This window comes from Neofelis nebulosa, chromosome 5 (genome assembly GCF_028018385.1).
Source record: "Neofelis nebulosa isolate mNeoNeb1 chromosome 5, mNeoNeb1.pri, whole genome shotgun sequence".
NCBI classification, from domain to species: Eukaryota; Metazoa; Chordata; class Mammalia; order Carnivora; family Felidae; genus Neofelis; species Neofelis nebulosa.
In genome coordinates, this window is record NC_080786.1 from 99,456,366 (window position 1) to 99,481,228 (window position 24,863).

General features: G+C 39.9%; 1 protein-coding gene across 5 annotated transcripts in view; it reads right to left on the minus strand.

Moving 5' to 3' along the window:
• Window positions 1-24,863, minus strand: part of SIDT1 (SID1 transmembrane family member 1) — a 116,942-nt gene that overhangs the window by 64,209 nt on the left and 27,870 nt on the right. For all 5 annotated transcript variants that reach the window (XM_058731380.1, XM_058731383.1, XM_058731384.1 and 2 more), the window contains 3 exons: window positions 10,515-10,636; window positions 9,326-9,496; window positions 144-189 (listed from right to left, as the gene is read on the minus strand). In XM_058731380.1, coding sequence (XP_058587363.1) covers window positions 144-189; window positions 9,326-9,496; window positions 10,515-10,636 — 339 coding nt within the window. The remainder of the gene's footprint in view (window positions 1-143; window positions 190-9,325; window positions 9,497-10,514; window positions 10,637-24,863) is intronic.

Consider the following 24,863-nt stretch of genomic DNA (forward strand, 5'->3'; position numbering starts at 1 on the left):
TGAACGACATTCCAGAAATACAAATATATCTCAAATTGTGAAAGGTCAAGGGCAATGCCACATGCTGACTCTGCCTATTACCATGGGTTTGTTGGGTAATGTCAGTAGGTAGAATCATGATAACCTTGAAATGCTTCACTTACCTGAGGTTGAGAGGGGCTGGCAGTGAAGTGAAAGGCAACATTTGTCCTGAGAAATGTAAGTGGGAGAAAGAAAAGGGGGAAAAGTGAGAGAAAAAGCTAAGTTAGCAAGCAAAAAATATTTATGTAAAAGAAAACCACCCTAAACTAGATGCAAGGAGAGCCTTACTCTTTGTGAAAGGAATTCTAGTCCTGTCAAACTGACCAAGTAAACTGCATGGGGACTTGGTTTCAACTCTCAAGAATGATCAAACTGGGGAGGGATCAATTTTATGTCTCTATATACCCATGATGTCATGCCTATGGAAATAATTACTTTGTTTGGCCTGAATTTTGGGGAACCTGAGCCTGAACTTCTTCTGGGGCCCTTCCCAGCTTCATCCCTCGGTGCTTTCTAACAAGTCTTTCTTCCCACTGCTAGTTTTCCTTTTAAAAAAGTAAAACAGTTTTAAAAACCTTATTAAAGATTCCTTTATAAAGGACATGTCAAGACATTTAACAAGAGGTTTATAATTGGAGGTGTTGTTTAGAAGTCATAAAACTTGAGCACTGTTTCTAAATTTAACGACCAACGATTTTAGGCTGTTGGCAGACTGGGCTCAGAATTTAACAATGGGTGCAATGTGTATGTATTTACTCTCAACAGATATTATCAGTGTCAAGGATTCATTCTGCTGAAGCACAGTGGAAAACTTGTGGCTCTAAGTCAGCTAACGAAGCCAAATCTAGTTGTGTGTTTGATCCTGAGATTCCACAACCAGAGTCAGGACCCTGGTGCCGTGCGTGGCTGGGTAGTGTTGTGTCATCTGCTATTACCAGGGCAACATGGGGCCTTCAATTCTGTTCGTTGCCAGGTCAGGGGAAGGAAAACGACACTGATTTTCTTGGCTAGCAACAGACAGCATGAGATTTCCAGATGCAACCAGTATTCTTTGGCCAGGAATTTCTTTTTTATACTCTGAAAGTATGGGCATCGATATGATTTTTTCCCCTTGTCCTTTATGTTTTCTTTACCAGTATAATCACATACAAACTTCCAAAACATTGTTTTCTTTAAGACTATCACATTTAAGTCCTCTCTTTCTCATAGAGTCAACAGTGTGTGTAAAATAAACATCGTGTCTGTTGCAGATGAAACATTTTGCTTCCTTCCCCATGGGTCCTGTCAGAGGCTGGGGGAGGTTGAATTAACCAAGAGTCGTTAACCAACAGAACAAAGCTAACTGAGACTCTCGTATACCTCTAGAGAAAGAGGTATAAACATTTCAACTTATTTGTTTAAAAAAATTCAACACAGGAAACAAAGGTTTATTTGATAAATAAAAACTAAAAGCTGACTTTGTTCCCCTGTTTTGGTTAGTTTGAGGGAGGGGGGAAGAGAAAGAGACCAGATGGTGTCAAGAGAGGTGGGTGTGCAAATAAGGGAGGCGGGAAAAGAAGAGGAAGAGAGAGGCCCATGGAGAAGGTAGAAGAGAGAGGAGAGATACATACAAAAGAAGAAAAAATAACAGAAGAAAAAAGAAAGGGGGTTTGGAAGGAAGGGTAGGTGGGAAGACAGGAAGGGACAAAAGCTAAGTAGTTTTTGAGGTGGGTACCAGAGAGGACTGTGAGATACACGACATCTTCTTCATATTAGGATAGCCAGCCCCTGGCACAGAGCCCAGTGGGCGTGCAAAACCCCCACTTTGTTTGTTGAAGGAAATTATGCCCTATTATTCATTTGGACTATGGACTTCAGAATATCATTCCCTGTTATCTCCTTATTGCCATCTGTTATGAACTCCCTTCGCTCACCCCAACCCTTCCACCCACCTTCTGGTCATGTGTAACCCTCTACCTCATCACTCTGGTCTCAGTAGAAGTACAAACTCTGAATGGATGTGCTACATCCTATCCTTTCTTCCCTCCTCTTGGACTCTGCTTCTACAAAATTCAACAGTCCTATAAATTTTATACACTCTTGGTTTATAAATATACTAAAATCTCAACCACTTTCAAAATAAATAGTAAACAAAAACGCCCCAACAAAATGCCTCCCTTTTTCCTATATTTTGCTCCTTTGATGTCATTTATATCCTCCCTCTCCTTCACAAACTAGCTTCTTAAAATAGTATTCCGCTCTCATCCCTCATTTGTTTTTTCCTCTCCCCACTGCCATCAGGATTCTTTACCCACCATCCCCCTGAAGTTGCCTTTGCTGAGGGTAAGTCGCCTCCTAACTGCTAAAGCCAGTGACTTCATCCTTAACTTTACCTCTCTGTGACATTTGACTCTGACGACCACTCCCTCTGCCTTGAAACTTTCCTCCCTTGGGCTCTGTGACACCTGCTTTCCTTGGGTTTTCTCCCACACATTTGGCTATGCCTACTCAGCTTCTTCTGATAGTTCTGTTTCTCAGACGACCCCTTACATAAGTACGTTCCCCACAGTCCCATTCTTGACCTTCTCATTTTCCTTAGCCACGTACATTATATATCTATACAATATATAATGGCAATTAAATATTATATATTACATATTGTATTTAATACTTTGTCATTAATATAATAGTAAACATTATATTTAATTACTATATATTAAATGTATATTCAATTGCCACAAAATCCATACAAATGTCAGTGAATCTCGGATTTCCATGTCCAGCCCAGGGCTATCACGTGAACTCCAGTCATGGAGGAGTAATTATCTGCTGGGCTTCTGCACATGGCTATCCCTCAAACATTCAAACTGCACGTAATCAAAATGGAATGTGCTGTAATTTCCCTGTTCCTGAGCCACTAGGTCTCTTTGGTAGGAAACCTCACCAGACTTCTGACATCATTGCTGGAGTCATCTTGGACTCCCTTTTTATTGACTTCCACATTTGATTCATCGCCAAGTCTTACTCTTAGTGTAAATGTAACCTGGATGCACCTGACCCATCTGAAGCACTATCTTTGGCCAATATAGCATTCACTAAGAAAACAATTGGAAAAGTAATGGAAATCATTACTGTGGTCTACCCTCAAATACTTAAGGGTGATTACCTAGTGTGACACATGACCAAATGGTCTAAAAGCCTCTTCACTTACCTATTTTCTCAAAAAAATCTACCACTTTCACAGCTTGGTAGCTGAACTATCTCACTCAAAACTCTCTCAACACAGACTCAAATCCTTGATTAGAAGACTGGAGGAGGGTCAAAGGCTGCAGGTACTCATATAGGACTATATATTTTTTATTCTGCCACATGTATTTTTTGAATTTGTGAATTATCCTTATGTATATTACTTAACTCCTTTTCTCCCTGACAACTTTATTGCTGCTATAACACATTCAGTCCCTAATCATTATTTATTCTTCTCTACTCAAATAACTTTTCATTTGTCTATATGTCTCTGCCCTCTCCTCTCTCCAGTTCATCTTCCACGTGGCTACTAAATTCATCTCTAAAAATCAAATTTGTTTATCTTATTCCATTGCTTGAAATCCTTTAGTGGCTCCTGTAACCTGAAAGGTGAAGTCCAAACTTCCTGGTTAAGCATAGAAGATCTCAAAATCAAGGATTGGGTACTGATACCCGTGTCTCCACCCTGTCTCCTCTTATTCCACTTCAGGCACCGTGGGCCTGCCTCCTTGAAGCACTTCTACTCAGGCTGCTCTCTGTAAGCCAGACCTTACTTCTGAGCATCATGCTGCTGTGTGTCCAACACCCTGCCAAGCATCTGTACGTCACGTTCAACATGTCCCAGAGTGAACTTATCCTCTCTTCCTTCCTTCCTCAACATTCTCATTTTCCCTTAGTGACCTTTTATGGGGTAGCAGGCCACCCTTGACTCTCCCATTTCCCTTACTCCTCATACGCCGTCAAGTTTTGTCAATGTCACCTCTAAATTCTTCCATTCATCTCATTATTATCTTGACTGCTGCATCCGCCTTCAATTTTCTGCATCCAGTTTCGTCCCCTTCAAATCCTCCACGCAACCATTCCGACTTAGACAACTACCAGAATTTCTTCACGCCCCTTCTGAGCTCCGCCCAGCCCATGATCAGGTGCCTGCCTGCTCCGACGGCCTCCTGCTCCTTCCTGTCTGCGACTTCACACTCCGCAGCACGAGTGAGGGATAGTTGGATGGCAGGGAGTAATGCTTTAAGACAGAATTTTATTTTTAAGACTCAATTGAAATAAATGCTTCATGGAATTGAGAAAGATATTTAGGGCAACATAAACATTGGGAGGACAGCTTTAAACACAAAGTAGAAATAGCATATTATAGTGGCAATTGCTCAGAGCTGGGAGTCAGAAGTAGCATCTAGTCCTGATTTTATCCTTTCCTAGCTGTGTGTTTGGATTAGTCACTTAACCTCTCTGGGCACCAGTTTGCTCATCTGTAAAAATGAGGTGAGTGGATTCAATTTCAAAAGTTCCTTTCATTGTTAAAATATATGCTTCTAGAAAAAAATCCTGAAACATGGTTCATATACCTTCTAGTGTGCCACTCAAAAACTTGCAACAGAAACTGCCATGTTGGGAATTTTTGAGTTGATTTTTCAGCATCTCTCCCAACACCTAGACTTCAGATCTCACCACAGTCCCCAGCTCCTGCTTGTTGTCATCATCCTCTGGATTTCTGAGTCACCAGCAAAGTTGGTGTGGGACAAACCAGAGCCAAGGAGAAAGAGACATACATATTTCAGTAACCATCTCTTCTCAGACTTATCTTATTCTCATAAAAACCCTAGTAACCATACAGTTTGAAATGCTCTGAATGTCTGGTTGCTGAGGTCATCACATGATAAGAGGTGGAAGCAGAAAACAACACGAAGGAACAGATTTGCAGTTCCAGCAGCATGCACATCATTCATTAACACTTGCGCAGACCTGTGACCTTATGATTTCAGTTTCACAGAATTCAGTTCTCCAAAGGGTCTAATTAGCCTCACAGGAAAACCAGCCCTAGAATTCAAGTACACTGCCACCAGATGACAGTCACAGGTCGAAGACACAGAGACCAATCAGTAAATGCGATGCTTCTCTGAAGTTCAAACTGTACTCTGTTCAAGTAATGTGCGACAACCTCCTTCAAACGTATCACCGTGAATTCCCACATTGTTTAATATCATAAATAGTTAAGTATTAAAATCATTAAATGTAAGCACCATATTTAGAAATTGCTTACAGGTAGTGGTTCTTAACTCTGGCTACACATTAGAATCACCAGGGGAACTTTAAAATTATATATACTAATGCTCAAACCTCCCTCCTAGAAACTCTGACTTAGTTGATCTGGGTGGATTTTGTCTATCAGAGAAACTTTTTCTGTCTTTTTTGGGAGGAGGGTGGGAGTGAGAGTTTTTTGCTCTTGAAATTACCATGTCACTTTTTTCTACACCAAAATTAATAGAGGGACTTGGAAAAAATGCTGTGACCACTCCTCCATCCTTCTAACCATTCACTCCTCCATCTGTCCATCCATTGCTATGGGCACACATTGTCAAGAGCTGCACAGAAGACCAAGGTAAATATCCGATTCCTATTAGCAACTCTACTGTCTATCGACTTCTTTATAAACTGCCTTAGAAAAGTTAAGGTGAGATTTATAATAGAACAAAACATTCTGATTACAAAAATAAACTGCAGAAGTATTATATACTATTTGTAAATATTCTGACTTAAAAAAATTAATCTTTTTTTTTTTTTTTTTAATTTTTTTTTCAACGTTTTTTATTTATTTTTGGGACAGAGAGAGACAGAGCATGAACGGGGGAGGGGCAGAGAGAGAGGGAGACACAGAATCGGAAACAGGCTCCAGGCTCCGAGCCATCAGCCCAGAGCCTGACGCGGGGCTCGAACTCACAGACCGCGAGATCGTGACCTGGCTGAAGTCGGACACTTAACCGACTGCGCCACCCAGGCGCCCCCCAAAAAATTAATCTTTTTATTGAAGCATAAAAAAACATATGAAAAAAACACAAGTCATAAATATGTATCTGAATGAATCCTCACCAGGTAAACAACCATATACTTCCTTTCCTCTTCAAAGTTACCACTATCCTGACTTCCAATATTGCAGAATAGTTTTGCCTGTTTTTAAACTTCATATAAATGGAACGAAACAGTATGTATTCCCTTTGTCTGGTGTCTTTTGCTTAACATTGTGTTTGTGAGAGTTATCCATGTTGCTAGGTACAGCAATGGTTTGTTCATTTTTATTGTTGTAGAGTATTCCCTGGGATGAATAGGACAATTATATATTTAGGAGTTGGATTTATAATAAGTAGGTGTGAAATTGCATTGTCAGTCTTCGCAAATTACAGAAATTGGTACGTGTAGGGAAATCTCCTTATAGTTTTAATTTGGTAGCTGATAAGGTTGGGTTTTAGGACCATTTGGATACCTTCTTTGGTAAAGTGTCTGTTAAGCTCTCTTGCTTATTTTTTTTCCAATGGGCTTGCTTTATTATATTTTAAAAAACAGGTATAGAAATAATACTAGTCATTTCAAATAATTGACTTGTGATTTGGTTGGTTCTGTCCACTGTTGATTTGTTCTCTACTTCATTGTTTTATGCTCTTATTTTATTACTTTCTTTTACTTTCTTTGAGTTTTATTTTCTAACTTCTTGAAATGGACACTTACCACACTGATTTTCAGCCATTCTTCTTTCTTAACATATACATTTGAAGCTATACATTTGCCTCTAAGCAGTGCTTAGTTGCATCCCAGAAGTTTGGATATGTCATATTTTCATTATCATTTTTTTCAAAATATTTTCTAATTTTTATGGTAATTACTCTTTGACTCATAATTTATTTAGAAGTAAGCTACTTAATTTCCAAACATTTGGAGACTTTTATAGATATCATCTTGTAGGTGATTTCTACCTCAATTCCATATACAGGATTTCAGTTCTTTTAAATCTATCTATCAAGACATGCATTAGAGCTTGGCAACTGGTAAATGTTGCATGTGCACCTGAAAAGGTTAGGCTTTCTATCATTTTGAGATACAGTTTCTTAAATACATTAATTTGTTCAAGCTTGTTGTTCATATTCACTTGCTCCTTATATCTTAAAGGGCTAGATAGCAAATATATTAGGCTTCCAGGCCATAATGCCTCCAAACCAACTACTCACCTTTGTCATTGTAGTATGAAAGTAGCCAGAGACAATATGTAAATGAATGGGTGCAGCTATGTTCCTGTAAAACTCTAGTTGCAAAACCCAGTGGCCAGTCTGCGGGCCACAGATTGCCAATGCCTGTTCTATCTAATTATGTTTTGGTCTATTTATTCTATGATCTATAGAGAAATCTCTGCAATTGCAAATTAGTCCAATTATTTTCATTCTGAAATTTTTGTTTGTATATTATGAAGTGATGTTAGCAGGTGCATATAAATTTAGAATTGATTCTTTTAGAAATATGAACTGTCCCTCTATCTTCAGTAATGCTTCTTGCATTAAGGAATATCTTGTAAATATGATATACTACAAATATGATATATACAAATATGATATATATGATATATACAAATTTATTTAACCAAACTTTCTCTTGGTTAGTATTAGTATATTTCTTTTACTATCCTTTTATTTACGTTTATATATTCTTTTTTTAAAAAATTTTTTTTTTTTAACATTTATTTATTTTTGAGACAGAGAGAGACAGAGCATGAACCAGGGAGGAGCAGAGAGAGAGGGAGACACAGAATCGGAAGCAGGCTCCAGGCTCTGGGCCGAGAGGCTCGAACTCACGGACCGTGAGATCGTGACCTGAGCTGAAGTCGGACGCTTAACCGACTGAGCCACCCAGGCGCCCCACGTTTATATATTCTTTCATTTAAGATTGTACTCTTGTAAGCAACACATAGTTTCCTTTTTTTTTTCTAAATCTCATTGACATTCTTAGTCTTTTTCTTGGCATATTTGAGTCTGTTTATATTATATATATATTTTTCATTGGGTAAATGTAAACATTGATTCAATTCCTGAGACTCTTCACTCTCTGTTTCAAAGTTCTAGTGAGAAGTCTAGGTCACAGGATTTTTTTTTTTTCTCCAGTATAGTTTCTGCCCCTGAGATCTCCTCATTTTTTTCTTAGAAAACATATTGTTCCAGTGAAGCTGAGTCTGGCCCTATGGGCATACAGGCTTGCACACACCTGGGTGCCAGTCTCCATCCTCAGCGGTACCCAAACTCATCAGTTCCAAGAGTCTTCCCTGTAAGAAGCCAGAACCACAGAAGAGGTGATAATGGGGGGGAGCAGGCAAGAGCTTGCCTGTTTTATTCTTATTGATTTGTAGAAGTTCTTTATATATCCTGCTATGAACCCTTTACAGTTATATGTCTTTTAGTCTATGGTTTATCTTTTTATTCTCTTAGTGAAACATTTTGATGAGTAAAATTCTAATTTTAATATAATAAATTTAACAATATTTTCTTTTAAAATTTGTTTAAAACAGAGAAGAGGAAGTGGTCTGAACCCTTGAGAAGGCTTAGTCTTAGAAGAGAATGAGGCAGAAAATCCCTGAACTTTCTGGCCTTATTAAGGAATGACCTTAGTCTTTCTGTTTAAGTATTCACACAGATTTATGCAATATTTTACAAAAGCTACCTTTGGAAGAGAACAGATCCCTTGGAGATAATTCCCCCAATTGACTTTATTATATGTATGTCTAAGATGAACAGTTTGAGATGGTGAATCCCAACTGGTTTTGGTTTCAAAGGATGGTAGTGCAAGGAGAAGGAGGAAATTACCATGAGTTTTTGCACAAAGGACAAAGCCACATAACATTATTTTCTACCTGTACACATTCCTACCAGTAAGGACAAGAAAAATAGGTTAAGGTATTCCTTAGAATAAAATCCTTCAGGAGAGTGGAACTGATGCATAATGCAAAAGTACCTGGTCACCAGGGCCTCTTTCTTGGACTACAGACAAACGGGGTTCTCACAGACCCCTGAGAACAGATACACCTATGATGTCAAGCACTGTTCCCCTCTGCGCCAGTCCCTACTACTTCCCTGTTGCACAGATTATGGCCCTGCTGCCCAGCTGTGAGTAGGTGAGTTCAGAAGGTTCTCAGACAAGACACCAAGTGCATAATTTCCTTCTTGAGTGCTGACTTGGAAAGTGGATTGAGCATGCCCAAGCACAGCAGCAGCAGACAAATGAATAGAGAAAGGCCACAATAAGTCCTGCTTACTGTAGCTGGAAGTGCTGAATCTTGGTAACCAGCAGTTTGTACGGGGCCCCCAGGGGTGCCATGGAGGCTACATCTACAAATATCAGTTGCTCCAGAGGTCCTGTTTCATTGGTTGCTTCGGAGGGACATAAGGTGCGGCTCACTTCCTGGTAGTTGTAACTCTTCTGGTATCTGTAGCAGCCAATGGAAGGAAAAACCAGCAAAAACAAGAGAAAGAGACTCAGTGAACATGCAGGGGAAAAAGCCAATCTTATTTCATTTCTCTCCAAATTTGTTTTTGAGTCCTTATGTTTTGAATTTCAGACTGGACCTATTGATAGTGATTTAGAACTAGTGTCTTTGGCATAATCTTGTGTGATGTGATAACAGGGATTTGAGTACTTCTCAGTGCTGGCCAGTTCAATTCAGTCATGCCTACATGATATTCAATGATCTTCCTAATTCAAGGAGGAAAATATACCACATTTTGAAGGGGAAACTGTCCTGGTAAAACAACCAGTTGATTTCATATTTCTACTCAAGCTTTCACTGAATGGAACATAAAAAAAGCGCCCCAGAGCCCAAGTCAAGGCTGTGAGAGTGACTATTTTGATTCTCAAATTACTCAGCCACTAAAAATGATTTAACACCATACTATGTATATATGTCTGAATGTCTTCTGGTTTTTTTCTTAGTAGTGCTATATAGTACCTTACATAGTTTCTCTGCAAAAATATAAACTTCCTGAAGGCAGGGATTTTGTTTTTCTTCCCCCCACCTCCCACTGCTGTATTCTTAGCTCTAGAACTTAGTAGTGCTTAATAAATACTATGGAATGAAGAATGCATACTCTGTGGGCATTCTGAAGAATGAAGGAGGTGTTACTCATTTACGTTGACTGATGAGCCTAACCCTATCCTTAGTGGATAATCCACTGACCCAGAGCTATAGAATATTCTGGATATAATCAAAATGCTAAAAGTTCTTCTGGTGCTACAAATCTAGGCAGAGTGTTTATCTGAATTCTAAGAGGATGGAAGTTGAACATGCTCGAAATGGTCAGGCTATGTGCCATGATCATTATTTGCCCTTAGCATACAATGTCAGCATTCCAAAAGCCTGATTTGTCTTTACTAGGGAAAATGCCAATTAAGATCTAAATCACTGAAAGAAACCAAATGTAAAATTGTCCAGGAGAAGATCCACTTACAGTCCTTGGAAGAGCAGAGGAACTTGCCAGGACAGCACCGCTTTTTGCTGGCGAACCACAACGAGGACTGGGTAGTCGAGGTTCTCGGAGGAACTGTTCACATATACCCGCACAGCATTCACCTGGGAGCCAGGGCAGAGAGGGGGATAAAGTAAATCACACACACACACACACACACACACACACACACACACATACACACACACACACACACACACACACACAGCATATGCATCATAACTGCTACCTGACATCATCTTGGGTGAAACCAGATTCTGGAAGCTTCAAATGGCAGGCTGAATATTTCGAATTGGGCAGTCAATACAAGATTTTGGGAATAAGTCCACAAGAGAAAAAGAAATTGAATATAAACACTACAGATTCAAATACCTTAAAAAAAAAAAAAGACCTACAAGCTCCTCAATTGCTGACAAACTTTAATTTTGTTTTTGGAAAATCATTCTGTGCTTTAATCCAAAATGTTATTGCCACGTTTTATTCAAGCCTAGCAGATGGCCTGATGCTCCCCTAGCAACAGATACCATAGGGGCTGAGAATTCTTCTCTTTGCCCTGCTCTGAGGCATAAATCAATCCCTGAGACAAAATGCTTTTCTACATCAGCAGCTCCATGGTTCCTTCTGAATACGCATTTCAACCCAAGGATTTAACACTATCAATGCTGTTTTAAAGACAGAAAATTGAATTGAACTGTGGCCCTCGATCTAGATAGTTTTGGTGTTTTCCTTCAGTTTTTATAATACCATAGGCTAAATGGAAAGAACAAAATAGAAAAAAGACAAGGTAAGAAAGAAAAAGTAAAACTTGATCTTTCACATGAGACTCCCCCCACCACCCCAATGTTGTATGAAAGCCTTAGTGTTCTCTTGAAAGCTTCTTTATTGGGAGAAGAAATGAAACAAGAAAATCTTGCATTTAAACCCTAAAGAACTATACATATTGAAAACAGAAACTGAGGGGCACCTGGGTGGCTCAGTTGGTTTAATGCCAGACTCAGTTTTGGCTCAGGTCATGATCTCACAGTTCGTGACATGGAGCCTTGAACTGGGCTCTGTGCTGACTGCAGAGTCTGCTTGGCATTCTCTCCCTCTTCTTCTTTGCCTCTTCCCTTCCCATGCACACTCTCTCTCTCAAAATAAATACATCAACTTGAAAAAAAATGAAAGTTGAGGGGAAGCAGAACCACATGGATATCATATGCTACTCTTTGGTTCTCTTATATCATTCTTCATTAAACCACTTTGCTATTTTAATGTTGAAACAGTCCAAGAGTAATTAATTTGATAAGAAGCACTTGCTCATGAAGGGAACATTTCCTTGTGCCTAAACTCTACATGTTTCCATGGAAGTTATGGTACAGCCGATAAATGCCAACACCCTACCTCTAGTGCAGACCTCCTTCCTAAGTTCTGGATGTTCCATAGGCACCCCAATCTCAACCTGTCAGAAATGGAATCTATCATTCTCTTCATCTTTAATTTCCTCTAAATTTCTTTGCTTCTTGAATGGCCTCAGCATGCAGCCATTTCATCTAATGACAACCATTAGATGAGAGTCATCCTTGATTCCTACTTCTTTAGCTTTTCTCAGTCAATAGGTCATCAAGTTTTATTGCTTCTACCTCCTTCACTCTGTCCATATCCAGACTCTCCCCGCTACAATGATGCTGTCATAGTTCTCGTAGTTTATCTCCTCATCAACAGTACCTTAGCTAGTCTTATCCCCAGGACTCTGCCCCCTCAGATGTCAATTCCATCTTGGCATCCTCCTATATGAAAAGGCCTTTAGTGGCTCTGGGAATTTTCTGATTTACCCCAACACCTGGATGTGCAATTGGCATCTTTTTTTAAAGTTTATTTATTTTGAAAGAGAGCGCACATGTGAATGTGCATTAAATCAGGGGAGGGGCAGAGAGAGGGAGAGAGAGAATCCCAAGCAGGCTCCACACTGTCAGGGCAGAGCCCGACTCAGGGCTTGATCTCATGAACCGTGAGCTCATGACCTGAGCCAAAATCTAGAGTTGGATGCTTAACCAAATGAGCCATCCAGATGCCATGCAACTGACATCTTAAATGAGGCGATGGGCAGCCTTGTGGGACTGAGCCCTTAACCTCTGAGATCTGATGCTGAAACCAGCTAGACCTAAACTGAACTGCAGGACACCCAGCTGGTGTCACAGTGTTACTTGATGTGTGGAAAACCCACCCATTTGGTATCAGAAGTGTTGAGTAGAAGAAAATGGAAGTGAGTTTTCCTATAGACAACAACAAAGCATTTTTTTCATGTAGTCAATTATTATTTTTTTCTTGGACACTTCTTCCATCACTTTTAAAATTGAGCTATAATTCACACACCACACAACCCACTCTTAAGGTGTACAATTCAGTATTCACAGAATTATACAACCATCACCACTATTTACTTCCAGAATATTTCATCACTCCAAAGAGAAGCCCTGTACTCATGGCAATGACCCCTCACTCCCTCTTTCCCCTAATCCCTGGTAACTATTAAACTGATTTTTATCTCTATGAATTTACCTATTCTGGACTTATGGCATATTATATGCTCTTTTGTATTTGGCTTATTTCACACAGCATGATGTTCTCAATGTTCTTCCATGTTGTAGCATGCATCAATGCTTCATTTCTTTTATTGCTAAATGATATTCCATTGTATGCATATCCCACATTTTTTAAATATATTTTTTAGTTTATGGACATTTTGGTTGTTGCCACCTTTTGGCTGTTTCGGTTGTTACAAACAATGCTGCTATGAACATTTATATACACGTTTTTGTATGAATATGTTTTTAATTCTTTTGAGTGTATATCTAGGAGTAGAATTGTTACATGACATGGTAACTCTGTGTTTTACTTTTTGAGGAGCTGCCAAAATGTTTTCCAAAGAGATTCATCATTTTACATTCTAGCAATTTACATTACTGGTAATATATAAGTGTTTCAATTTCTCCACATCCTTGCCAACACTTGTTACTATCTTCTTGCCTATAACTCTCCTAGTAGGTGTGAGTACCTCCTTGTAAACCACATGGTATTTTAACTGTTTACCTGCCTAGCTTTTTTTTTTTTTTTTTTTTTTTTGGTGCAAAAAGATGGTTTTATTAAAGCATGGGAACAGGAACTGTGGGCACTGCACTGGGGTTTTGAAGACTAGTTATATACTATAGAGTTGGGGGAAGTAAAGGCAAAAGGGAGGTCTCCAAAAGGACTTTCATATGCTAAAGAGTACTCCTAAGATACTGGACGCCTTGCTATTTTCCAACTAAGGATGTTTTCTCTTTAGTAAGGCATTAACATTAAGACAGGAGGGAGTTCCTGGAGAAATGTTATACTTTGTGTTTGTCTCAAGTATTTGTCAATGGGATGCAGGTTATAAGGAAATTTAATGTTATTTAAATTTTATTCTTGCCTTTGTTCCCCACATCATATGGAGGGGAGGATGATACTAGGGGCTCCAGGAAACAGAGTATATAGGTCTCTGGAGACTAGGCTGTTGATAAGATTGCCTTTTTCTTGTAATTTACTAAGACATATTGTAAACTGATGGAGACTCCAGTCCTGCATGACAGTGATCTCTATCAGTTAATCATTTGTTTTCCCCTTTCCTTTGTTCTTGGGCAGCCAGGAGTGCCTGAGGAATGTCACACATATCCCACCCGGGGGGCTGGGGGAGGGTGTTGCTTGTGCTTTGCCCTCATCTTACCTTATGATCCCTCATCCTATCCCCCCTGAACAATTTTGACGCTTAAATCTTTAAAGTTGCTGGAGGCAGAAGGTCTCATCTTCTGTAATTTCTTCCTGCTGAATGGGGGCATAAAGACGTCCCTACCTATGGGTCAACATTAGCCAGTCTGGGAATGTATAGGGGAGTTTCGATAGGCGATAGGCGGAGGCAGCTGAATACATCCTGCACTTTTTTAGGAAGGTGCAAACTTTATGTTTGGTATCCCTAGTGTTGACAGAATGAATTAGCTCAGAAGCAAGCTCACTTTTGTGGTGCATAATATGAACACTCACCAGCATTATGCATGCAGCACATGATTTAAAAGCACACTTTTAGGCTGGCTTAAATCTACAGCAGTCAGAACTGAGGTACAACCTAAGGAGAGCTGTGAACTGGACAAGCTTCATCTTTAGCCTGTCTGCTCCCCTTTCTGGACCTAGAAATGCAGCCTCCTCTTCCCTTCTTAGGTACTTAGTACCAGAAGGGATTTCCCTCCATTGTTTTTTCACACTTTAAGACAGTGATTCTTAAATTTTAGCGTGCTTTTTTGGCATTCAAATCCCTCAAGCCCACCCCTATAAATTTCTGATTCAGCAGATCAAGAATAGAACTTAAAAGTAAGCATCTTAAGCATGTTGCGGGATTCTGATGCACATGACTTGGAGCCTACACTTTGGGAAGTACTGTTCCAACGAAACCATCTAGTGGATGACCACGTTTGTCAGCAACTTGCCAACTGCCCATTATTATGAGATGCACAACCCTGAGACCACCAAATGTCACTAGCATGTCTGGAAGCTCGTGTCGTCTGGGGCTAAAACTGGGTTGGAAGGAAGGAAGTCTGTAGGGAGAACAGATGTATTACCACCATGGTTACCCCATTCACTGCTCATTGCCACACCCTAATTTTATTCCTTGTCTGGCTCTTGTAATCCACTTACTTTTGTATTATTTAATAATGATCTTACTAATTATAATAAAAACAAACTCAGAGATACTGACATAATAAATTGCAGAAAAATATATTAGAGTAGGAGATCGAACTGGGCAGTTTTTTTTTGAGACAAATAAATAACGCATTGCCCCCAGGAAGGGATAAAGAGTCCTGTTGAAATTTTGCTTTGCTTTTTCAGAGGCTAACACACAACTGAGAAGATTGGATTATATTTGCAGCAGTGAAATACGCCATGTAAAGGCAAAAGTGAATGAAGGACAGTGTTGACCATGCATAATGGATCGTGACACCTTGTAACAGACCATTCTTAAGAGCCAAGATTTTCCCTCCTATTGCTTTTTTTTCTGTTGTCATGAGCACCTAGCAGTGCTCCCCCCTTGCCCATGGGGCCTATGTTCCAAGACCTGCAGTGAATGCCGAAAACTGCAGATAGTACCAAACCCTATTATAGCATCTTTTTCCCACACATACACACTTATGATAAAGTTTATACATTAGGCACAGTAAGAGATTGATAACAATACCTAATAATAAAATAGAACAATATAACAATAATTGTAATAAAAGTTACATGAATATTGTCTCTCTGTGACTCAAAATACCCTACTCTACTGTACACACCCTTCTTGAGATGATGTAAGAGGATAAAATTCTCACATGATGAGATTACTTGACACAAATGACATAGGCATCATGACATAGTATTAGGTTACTGTGGACCTTCTGACCATATGTCAGAAGGAGAATTATCTGCTTCTGGACTGTGGTTGACCATGGGTAACCAAAATTGTGGAAAGTGAAACCACAGATAAGGGGGGGGGGTACTGTATGTATGTATATATATATATATATATATATATATATATATATATATACACACACATACATATATACACACACACAGTATGTATATATATATATATATATATATATATACATACAGTATATACATATATACAGTATATATATATACAGTATATATATATCTATATCTATATCTTATTTTCTTTCTATGTTTTTTTTTAATTTTTTTTTAACGTTTTATTTATTTTTGAGACAGGAAGAGACAGAGTATGAACAGGGGAGGGTCAGAGAGAGGAAGACACAGAATCTGAAACAGGCTCCAGGCTCTGAGCTGTCAGCACAGAGCCCGACGCAGGGCTCGAACTCACGGATGGTGAGATCATGACCTGAGCTGAAGTCGGCTGCTTAACCGACTGAGCCACCCAGGCGCCCCTCTTTCTATGTTTTTTACAAGTAAGGGGTTGTGTTATAGCTAAGGGAGAAAAATTATTTAAGTATTCTCATTACTGATATTATATAGATCACAATTATGAAAGATCTTAAAGCTTTGAGACTCCCAATTTAATCTTTTGGAACATGTCAATAGGGGAAAGTTCAAAATTATAAGTAATATAATTCTGTTGCATAAAGAGGATGAAAATGAGTTTAATTTAAAATCTGGTTTGGTTTTGCTAAATTAATGAGGCTGTAGGCTCTATTAGTTGGAACATCAGATTATAAATCAGAGATTATTGGTTTCCATTATTAAGCATGGCCCTGTTTTCCTGTGTGATCTTGAAAAACAGAGTCTACTTATAAAATAGCTAAAATAGAATTTGCTTTTCCTAATGTGTGTTGTTTTAGTAACTATGTTATTTTCAGAAGGTGTATATCTTGGGAGTGTTTAGGTTCTTTGATCTTTCCTTCCTTCCCTCCTTCTTTCCACCCTTTCCTGCTACCCTTCCACGATCTCTCCAACATTCATCAAACATCCCCTGAGTTAAGAGCACTGGGATATGAAGTGGGCATACTAAAGGCAATCTTTTTTTTTTTTTAATGTTTATTTTTGAGACAGAGAGAGACAGAGCATGAACGGGGGAGGGTCAGAGAGAGGGAGACACAGAATCTGAAGCAGTTACCTTTTTTTTTTTTTAATGCTTATTTTTTTTTATTTTGAGAGAGCGAGCTGGGGAGGTGCACTGAGAAGAGGAGAGAGAGAATCCCAAGCAGACTCCACACTGTCAGCACAGAGTCTGATGCAGGGCTTGAACCCAAGAAACATGAGATCATGACCTGAGCTGAAACCAGGAGTCAGATGTTTAACCGACTGAGCCAGCCAGGTGTACCTTGAAAACAATAATCTTAAATTTGGTGCTTATCACTTCTGTGTATGTATATTTTACTACAGATGGATGATAGGTAGATAGATAGGTAGATAGATAGATAGAAAGAAAGGTTTTGCTTGTTTACAAAGTTTATGTAAATGAGATCACGTAGTATGTATTCTTCAGCAACCTGCTCTTTCTCTCAATTGATATTCTTCAGTGACCCATACTGGTCCATATCATAGTTTATTTATTTCATTCTTGTTCATAATTCCTTGTGCTTATGTAAGAGGGTTCTTCTTGGGTATAAACAGTGGAAATGCTGGCATGTAATGTGAACCCATATTCAGCTTTAGCAGAGATTGCCAACTTGCCCTCTGAAGTGGTTGTACTAAATAACATTTTCATAAGCGATATGCAAGAGTTCCTGTTTCTCTGCATCCTTGAAAATGTGGTATCATACTTTTGAGGCTTTACCTTTCTGTGAGTGTAGAGGGCTAAACATCTTTACACATATTCTTTGGTCATTCTTCACCTCTGCAGTTGCTCTTCATATAGGCTTTACCTATTTTTCTGTTGAGTTGTTCTGTTTTTCTGTGATTTCTATATGTTCATGCTCCTGATGTTTTGTCTGTTATATATGTACCAATAACATCTCCTATTCTATGGCTCATTTCTTTCCTTCATTCATGGTGTTTATAGTTTCTTGATTTCACAGTGAAACAATAGGAGAAGCCTATATCCATAGTGGTGCTCAATGGAGTCAGGGATTCAAAATGGTGATAATACCATGATCTGACCAAGCACTGTGTGCAGACTGGGATGCAAGAAGCTTGGGTTCCAGTCATGATTCTTCCATAGCTGAGTATCCCTGGGGAAGTCACACCACCTCTATGTTTTGGGCTCCTCATCTGTAAATAGTATCTTGGGACTAGATCATCTTGAGCACCTTCCCAGATACAATAAATTTCTCTAATGAGTCAAGGTCATGTGCACAGGCAGGCAATGACAGGACCTATGTGGACAAGTCCAACTTAACTACAGTTGGGGGAATGACCAACCAGCTTCTGTGCTGTATTGCCTGACTCCCCCACACAGATAGCCACTTTGATCCTTGTGTGCCCGCAGTACCTGCTTACATTGCTACCACAACATCATCACATTATGCTGTTGGTGATAACATCATTTGTCTCTCTGACTAGATCATGAACTCCTCAAGTACAAGATTATCTTTAGGGGCACCTGGGTGGCTCAGTTGGTTAGGAGTCCGACTTCGGCTCACGTCATGATCTCACAGTCCATGAGTTCGAGCCCCGCGTCGGGCTCTGTGCTGAGAGCCTGGAGCCTGGAGCCTGCTTCAAATTCTGTGTCTCCCTCTCTCTCTGCCCCTCCCCCACACATGCTCTGTCTCTCTCTGCCTCTCAAAAATAAGAAAACTAGTAAAAATAAAATAAAATGAAATAAAGGTAATTGTTTTCAAAAGCTTTGAAGGAGCTGAGACTTTATTTACCCCCATTGCCACAGTTTCATTGATACTATGGAAGACAGACTTCTGGGTTAGGGACAAAGGACTTTATTCCTCTTGTCACAGCAAGCAGCATGAACATCAGCACATTTGCAACAGTTCCTCTTGCCATCAAGTACCACTAAGGTGATGTGAATGGGCCCAGATTGCTGCCCATATATGGGTAGGCTGCACAACAGAAGAGGAACTGTGAGCTTAGGGAATGCATATCTTTTATAATGGGCAGCAAACCTGCCTCACCTTTGCTCCAGAGACTGACACTCTATCTTCTGAGGCTGTTTGCTATACAAATATTCTTGAGACAATAGTATAGAAAAAAATTCAGTCAGTGTCTCCCTGTAAGATGTGCAGAAATCAAGAGACCCATGAAGAACTGTCTCCCCAAAATGATTACTCTGGGGGATGAAGGACATCTGAGGACAGTCTAGAATCTAGCTACTTTAGGGTGGGGGCAAATAGAGAATTCTAATTGTCTTTTTGTTTCTAAAAAAAAATTTTTTTTACATTTATTTATTTCTGAGAGACAGAGATAGAGCATGAGTGAGGGAGGGGCAGAGAGAGAGAGAGAGAGAGAGACAGGGAGACACAGAATCCGAAGCAGGCTCCAGGATCTGAGCTGTCAGCACAGAGCCGGACACGGGGCTTGAACCCAAGAACTGTGAGATCATGACCTGAGCATGAAGTTGTATGCTTAACTGACTGAGCCACCCAAGCGCCCCTTGTTTTTTTTGTTGTTGTTGTTTCTTAAGCTGAGTTGTGGGCACACAGGTGTTGCGTTATTTTCTATACTTGTTTACATATCTAAAATATTTCATAATAATAAAAAGGAAGCCATGATGTTTTACCCATTTCTGAGGGACAGCCCTCAGTTTATGTAGTCTCTTTGTTGTTCAGGGATGCAGCAAACACTCAGTTACCAACACACTCTTGTTGCTCTTCTGGCTTATTTTGTTATAGTCTATCCTTATTTTAGTGCTGGACCTGTTTATGCTAACTTCACTGATTTCTCTCTCTCTCTCTCCCTCCATCTCTCTCCCTCTCTCTCTCAGCTAGCTGCAGAACTTTGCATTGTCTTTGCTCTAAATAACACAGCTCATTTCCCCACTGCTTTACCCTGGAAAAGAAATATGGTCAGGGCCATATTGCCCTGATGAAGCTAGCACTGCCTTAAATGGTAAGCTGCCTAACCTAGATTCTGTACCAGGCATACGAATTTCCTAGGTCTGCTATGACAAAGTACCACAAATTGGGTGGCTTGAAACAACAGAAAGGAGGTGGCCTGGAGTCTGGAGGCCAGGAGTCTGAAATCAAGATCTCAGCCAGGCCACATTACCTCTGAAACTCTGGAGAGAATCCTTTCTTGACTCTTTGTACCTTTTGCTGGTGGACATCAATCCTTAGTACTCCTTGGCTGGCAGCTACATCACCATAGTGTCTGCCTGTTGTCACATGGTGCTTTTGTTACAGAACCAGGCTGGAACGCTGGTGGAAAAACCAAGCAGCACTTGGAGATCTTGGTGGATTGGAGATTTATTTAACATTGGCAGGCTTAGAGGAGACCATTTCCTCCAAAGATCTGAGTGCCGAATCCAAGTGGGAAGGGTAATTTATAGCTGTCAGCCTCCATATATGGGCGGCGGGGGGGGGGGGGGGGGGTTCATGCACATGGCAAACAGGGCAAGAAGAACCCGGAAGAGGGGTTTCTAAGGAGCTTGTTTTAGTCCCATCGGCCATCTTTGGCACATTACTTTATTCATTTCTCCAACATTCCCCTCTTTGATGCCTTTTAAAAAACTTTCAGTAGGCATCACCTTTCAGTTTTACAGGTTGTACTCTCGGAAGGCTAAGATACGTGCTGCAGTTTGGCGAGCAACAGTGTTTTCAATAAAATGTACCAGGGTATTTAGTATGCAGGAGCCAATGGTCACAAGTAAAATTGTGGAAAGGAGGGGCCCTGCCAGGGCAGGGAGCCAGGGTGCCCAGTCTGTGAGATCCCATCTTCTCCACTGACTGATATTTTCCTGTTACCTATGTTGAATTCTTTCCTTGAGTTCCTTAACTTTAGTCCTGACTGTTCCTGATTGGTTTACAAATTAGCAACATTCTTCCCCCAGAAAGATACAAGTCCCTCCTTTTTCTGAAGTGAGGAGATTGAGGGCTTGCCTATTTTGGAGGGACACTGCTGCCAGGGAGTTTTTTTGGCTTTGTCAGGTTACCAGGGAGTCTGCCATCCGTTCCACGTCCAGCTTGTTGGTGCAGTCTCTCTCAGTCCAACAGCAAGAAGCAAGATCAGGGCTATGGCATCAGTAAGGGGCAAGGGCTGGCAGAGTTGCATCCGAACCCCTGGGCTCAGTCCACACGTTGATTCCTCAAGCTTCTGCTGTGCACAGGCCAGCCAGCTTCTGGGGGGTGGCTGGAGCAGGGCTGGAGATCTCAGGGGCCAGTGTCTTTTTGAGGGTCAGTTTAAGTGGGTTCAATGGATCTGGATCACTTCTCCAGGTTGTGGGTTCCTCTGAATTGGCCTTCTTAACTCTGGAGTGATGGACCCATGGGGTGATAACCTGAAACTGAATCCTCTATTTGGTTGTATATCTGTAAAGTCCACCTCCAAGTCTTCTAAAGGGGCGGGTTTCTGATAACTGTCAGATCAGGTTTAGGGAAGATATGGTTTGCATATTTAGAGAGCCATCCTGTTTTCTAGTTGTTTAATCATATGCCCATGGGGTCTTATTATTATCCCCACAGAATAACAAGCACAGATTGTCTATACATGAAATACTGTGACGATTTTTCTGCAGTTTACCTCAAGTTGTCTAGTTTAGGTAAACAACAAACATTTAAAGACAGTCACAACTAGAATTTAATATCCATAATGGTGCATTGTTGAAACATAGTTTTTCTCTCTAAAAACCCCCCTTTCCAGAGGTAGCCAAATTGGGACCAATGCATTTGTAGAACAAGTCCAGTCTTAATAAACCTGGCCTAATTATTTATATAAGCCCAGCAAGAATAGCGATTGATCATGAGGATCTTTTGAAGTTTGCTTTTCTGGAACCTTTCATAAGGAATCTCCAGGTTGAACTTTTAGTAGCCTCTCCAGGCCTTAGAAGCCAAACCAAATACTTGCCATCAGACAGGCCTGCAATACCTGTAGAATTGGGCAAATTCCTCTTCATGAGGTCCCCAAGATATCCTGAGGTTCCTGCATCTGCCAGGAAGTGACCTTCTTTACTCACCTGGTGGGGCTGCTGGGAGCTCTGTAAGCAAGGTATCAGGCCAACATTTCCAAGGGTCTTTATGGCTCCATGTTTCATAAAGCCAACCTTAGTTCCTTAAAGTTGTCTGGTCATATCTGAGTCTATGAATGTCACTCTCAAATATGACCTTCCAGTCAAAACTTTGGTAAAATAACCAGTATTTCCAATGGTGACCAGTTATAAGATGAACAGATTCTTATTGAACTTATGCAAACAATTGTAATTGTCAGAAAGAAAGAATACTCAGAGAGTTTTTGAATTTCAGGGGAATTATGTAGAGAGAAAAGATGAATGCTTCAGTTCACAAATGAATACTTTATGACATTTTTGTATATCATAGATATCTTGAGAGAAAGTTTCCTTAATCTGTAAGAGGAAACATTAGAGAACCAGCAATATTTTTAACAAGAATCACAAAACTATAATCTTCCTCAGTTCATTTAATCACCATGTTCTTAATCCTTGTTCAATTAGAATGTAGCTTTTTAGTTCTGGAAATTCTTACCCATTATAGTACTAATCTTAAAGATGTCAAATACCTGCATTTGTCCCCAAAGTCCTTTTTATAAATCTCCTTGAAGAAGAAACATGTTTTGGTGAGAGAATAAGAACAATTATAAATAACAAAATCTCAGAAATAGACATTGTTAAAGATCTGATGAAAGTTCATTATGATGCAATTGACTAAGAAATTCAGTTATTTCCGTGATGCATAACACTTCAAGTAATCAGAATATTAAGTGATGACATTATACCAAAACATTAAAACTTTAGGAACTGCATATATTTGGACAGTTACAGCATTTTTACCTGTGCAATACAACCTAAGGGTTACCATTGTATGACAGTGCTTTTCCAAGTAACTTAGCATCCCAAATAAAAGTGCCCAATTGGTCAAAAAGACTTCACCTGCCATTCAAATCCTGGGAAATTTGTTAAAACCCCAGGATGTCATAAGCACATCCTAAATAGGATTACAGATCATTACAGATCTTAAAATTTTATTTACTCAACCAAGGTGGCAATAAAAGATCCCAAAGGTGAGTGTATAGCATTATATAGTTGTTACCAAAAACTAGCTCCTTTAACATTGAGAAGTTTTAACTAAGTAATCAAAGACCTGGTAGAAATGAAACCTAAAACTTTGGCTTTCCCGGAAGACAAACCTTTGTTTGCATTGTCTTATCAAGAGCAGATCAACGGTCCAAGAAAACTTTGTAATTTGAGCACAGAGAAAAGCAGAATTTCAACCTTATACCAGTGTACTTGTAAAATTCCATTCATCTCAACCTTAGTCCATCCTGAGCACACATAAAATTCCTTTCCAAAGATTTCCCTTCATGAACCTTCTACAACTTTGCTTTGCCTTCAAACTTTGTCCCAAAGCCATTTCTCTCCAAATAACCAGTCTCATTTAGAACAAAAGTACTTTCTTCTACCCTCAATAAAACTGTATTTCCATTCCTTATATCTCTTACATACCTCCTACTTTCCTACATACAGGATTGCTTTCTTTATTTCCATCAGTCTTAAGTACACTTAGCAGGATTTTAACTCTTAGGAAACCTTAGTCTCCAACTGAGGACTTAGTAACCAACTGAGAGGTGTTTACATCAGAATTTTTTTAGATGGTAAATTCGTGAACCAATTAAATACAAAGCATGTTTTCCAATAAGTATGAATAGCCTTGATTTCTTAGCAATAAGAAGTTAAAAACACAAACCTATGTTCAATAATCAAAGCTTTAGCATTCCATCCTATTTGGAAAGTTTCAGGTAACCAAGGACCTTGAAAGTTATGTTAACAATTACCCATGAAAACTTTGAGACAGACAAAATTAACTATCATTAACAAATTGCAACAGAGATAACATGAGCTTATTTGACCTTTGCTGATAACTTTAAAGATAGGTCCAACAAACTTAAATTAGTTTAAACACTGAATATGTTTCACCTGTGTCCACCTAAAAGTCAATCCATTTTTCCCCATTGTCAATTTTCACCTGGGGCACCAGTGGAGGTATCTGAAATGGGTGGTCCAAGGGGGTGCACTTTGCTCCTTGACCTGGAGGGTGGGAGGAGGAACCAATGGTGCCTGAGACACTGAGGATTGTATAGGACCACACCCAAGTTGGTACAGAAACGTGAGGGGGAGGGGAAGGCAGAAGCAGCAACTGCTTGGGAATATTCCTTAAAGTCCCTGTCCCAAGGTAGACTAACCACATTTGGCTCCAATTATAGCTGTTAACCTGGGAAATGAGGGAGAATCCCTCACATCTATTAGGCAGAGGAACAGGGAGAGAGAGTCAGTGTCCCCTTTAGTCTGATTCTATCTTGGCTAGACCAATAAGGTCCCCTTCTTGGGGTTCCTCCTGATATCGGCTGGATTTCTGGGACTTTCCCTGGTTGGGACACTTATTCTTTTTAATGTCCTTCCCTTGCAGTAGGTTCATTGACCACTTGCTAAGGAGGTTCTGGGCCTCCCCCCTTTTGGCGGCTAGACCTTCCCCATCCTTTTGTCCTGGCTCTTTTGTGCATCTGGAGCAAACAGGGTTTAAGTCTCGCAAAGTCTCTTATAATAATGCCAGGGGCATGGGGGGAAATCCCCTTGCTACTGGGCATATTTATGGGCTTCTCAGCCCCTGCTCTGGTCTCTGGAGGAGAGCCTCTTGGTACCAGCACATGTGGGAGGGGAAGAGAGATGGGCAGCGGTGATGGAGAGACAGGCGGGGAGGAGTT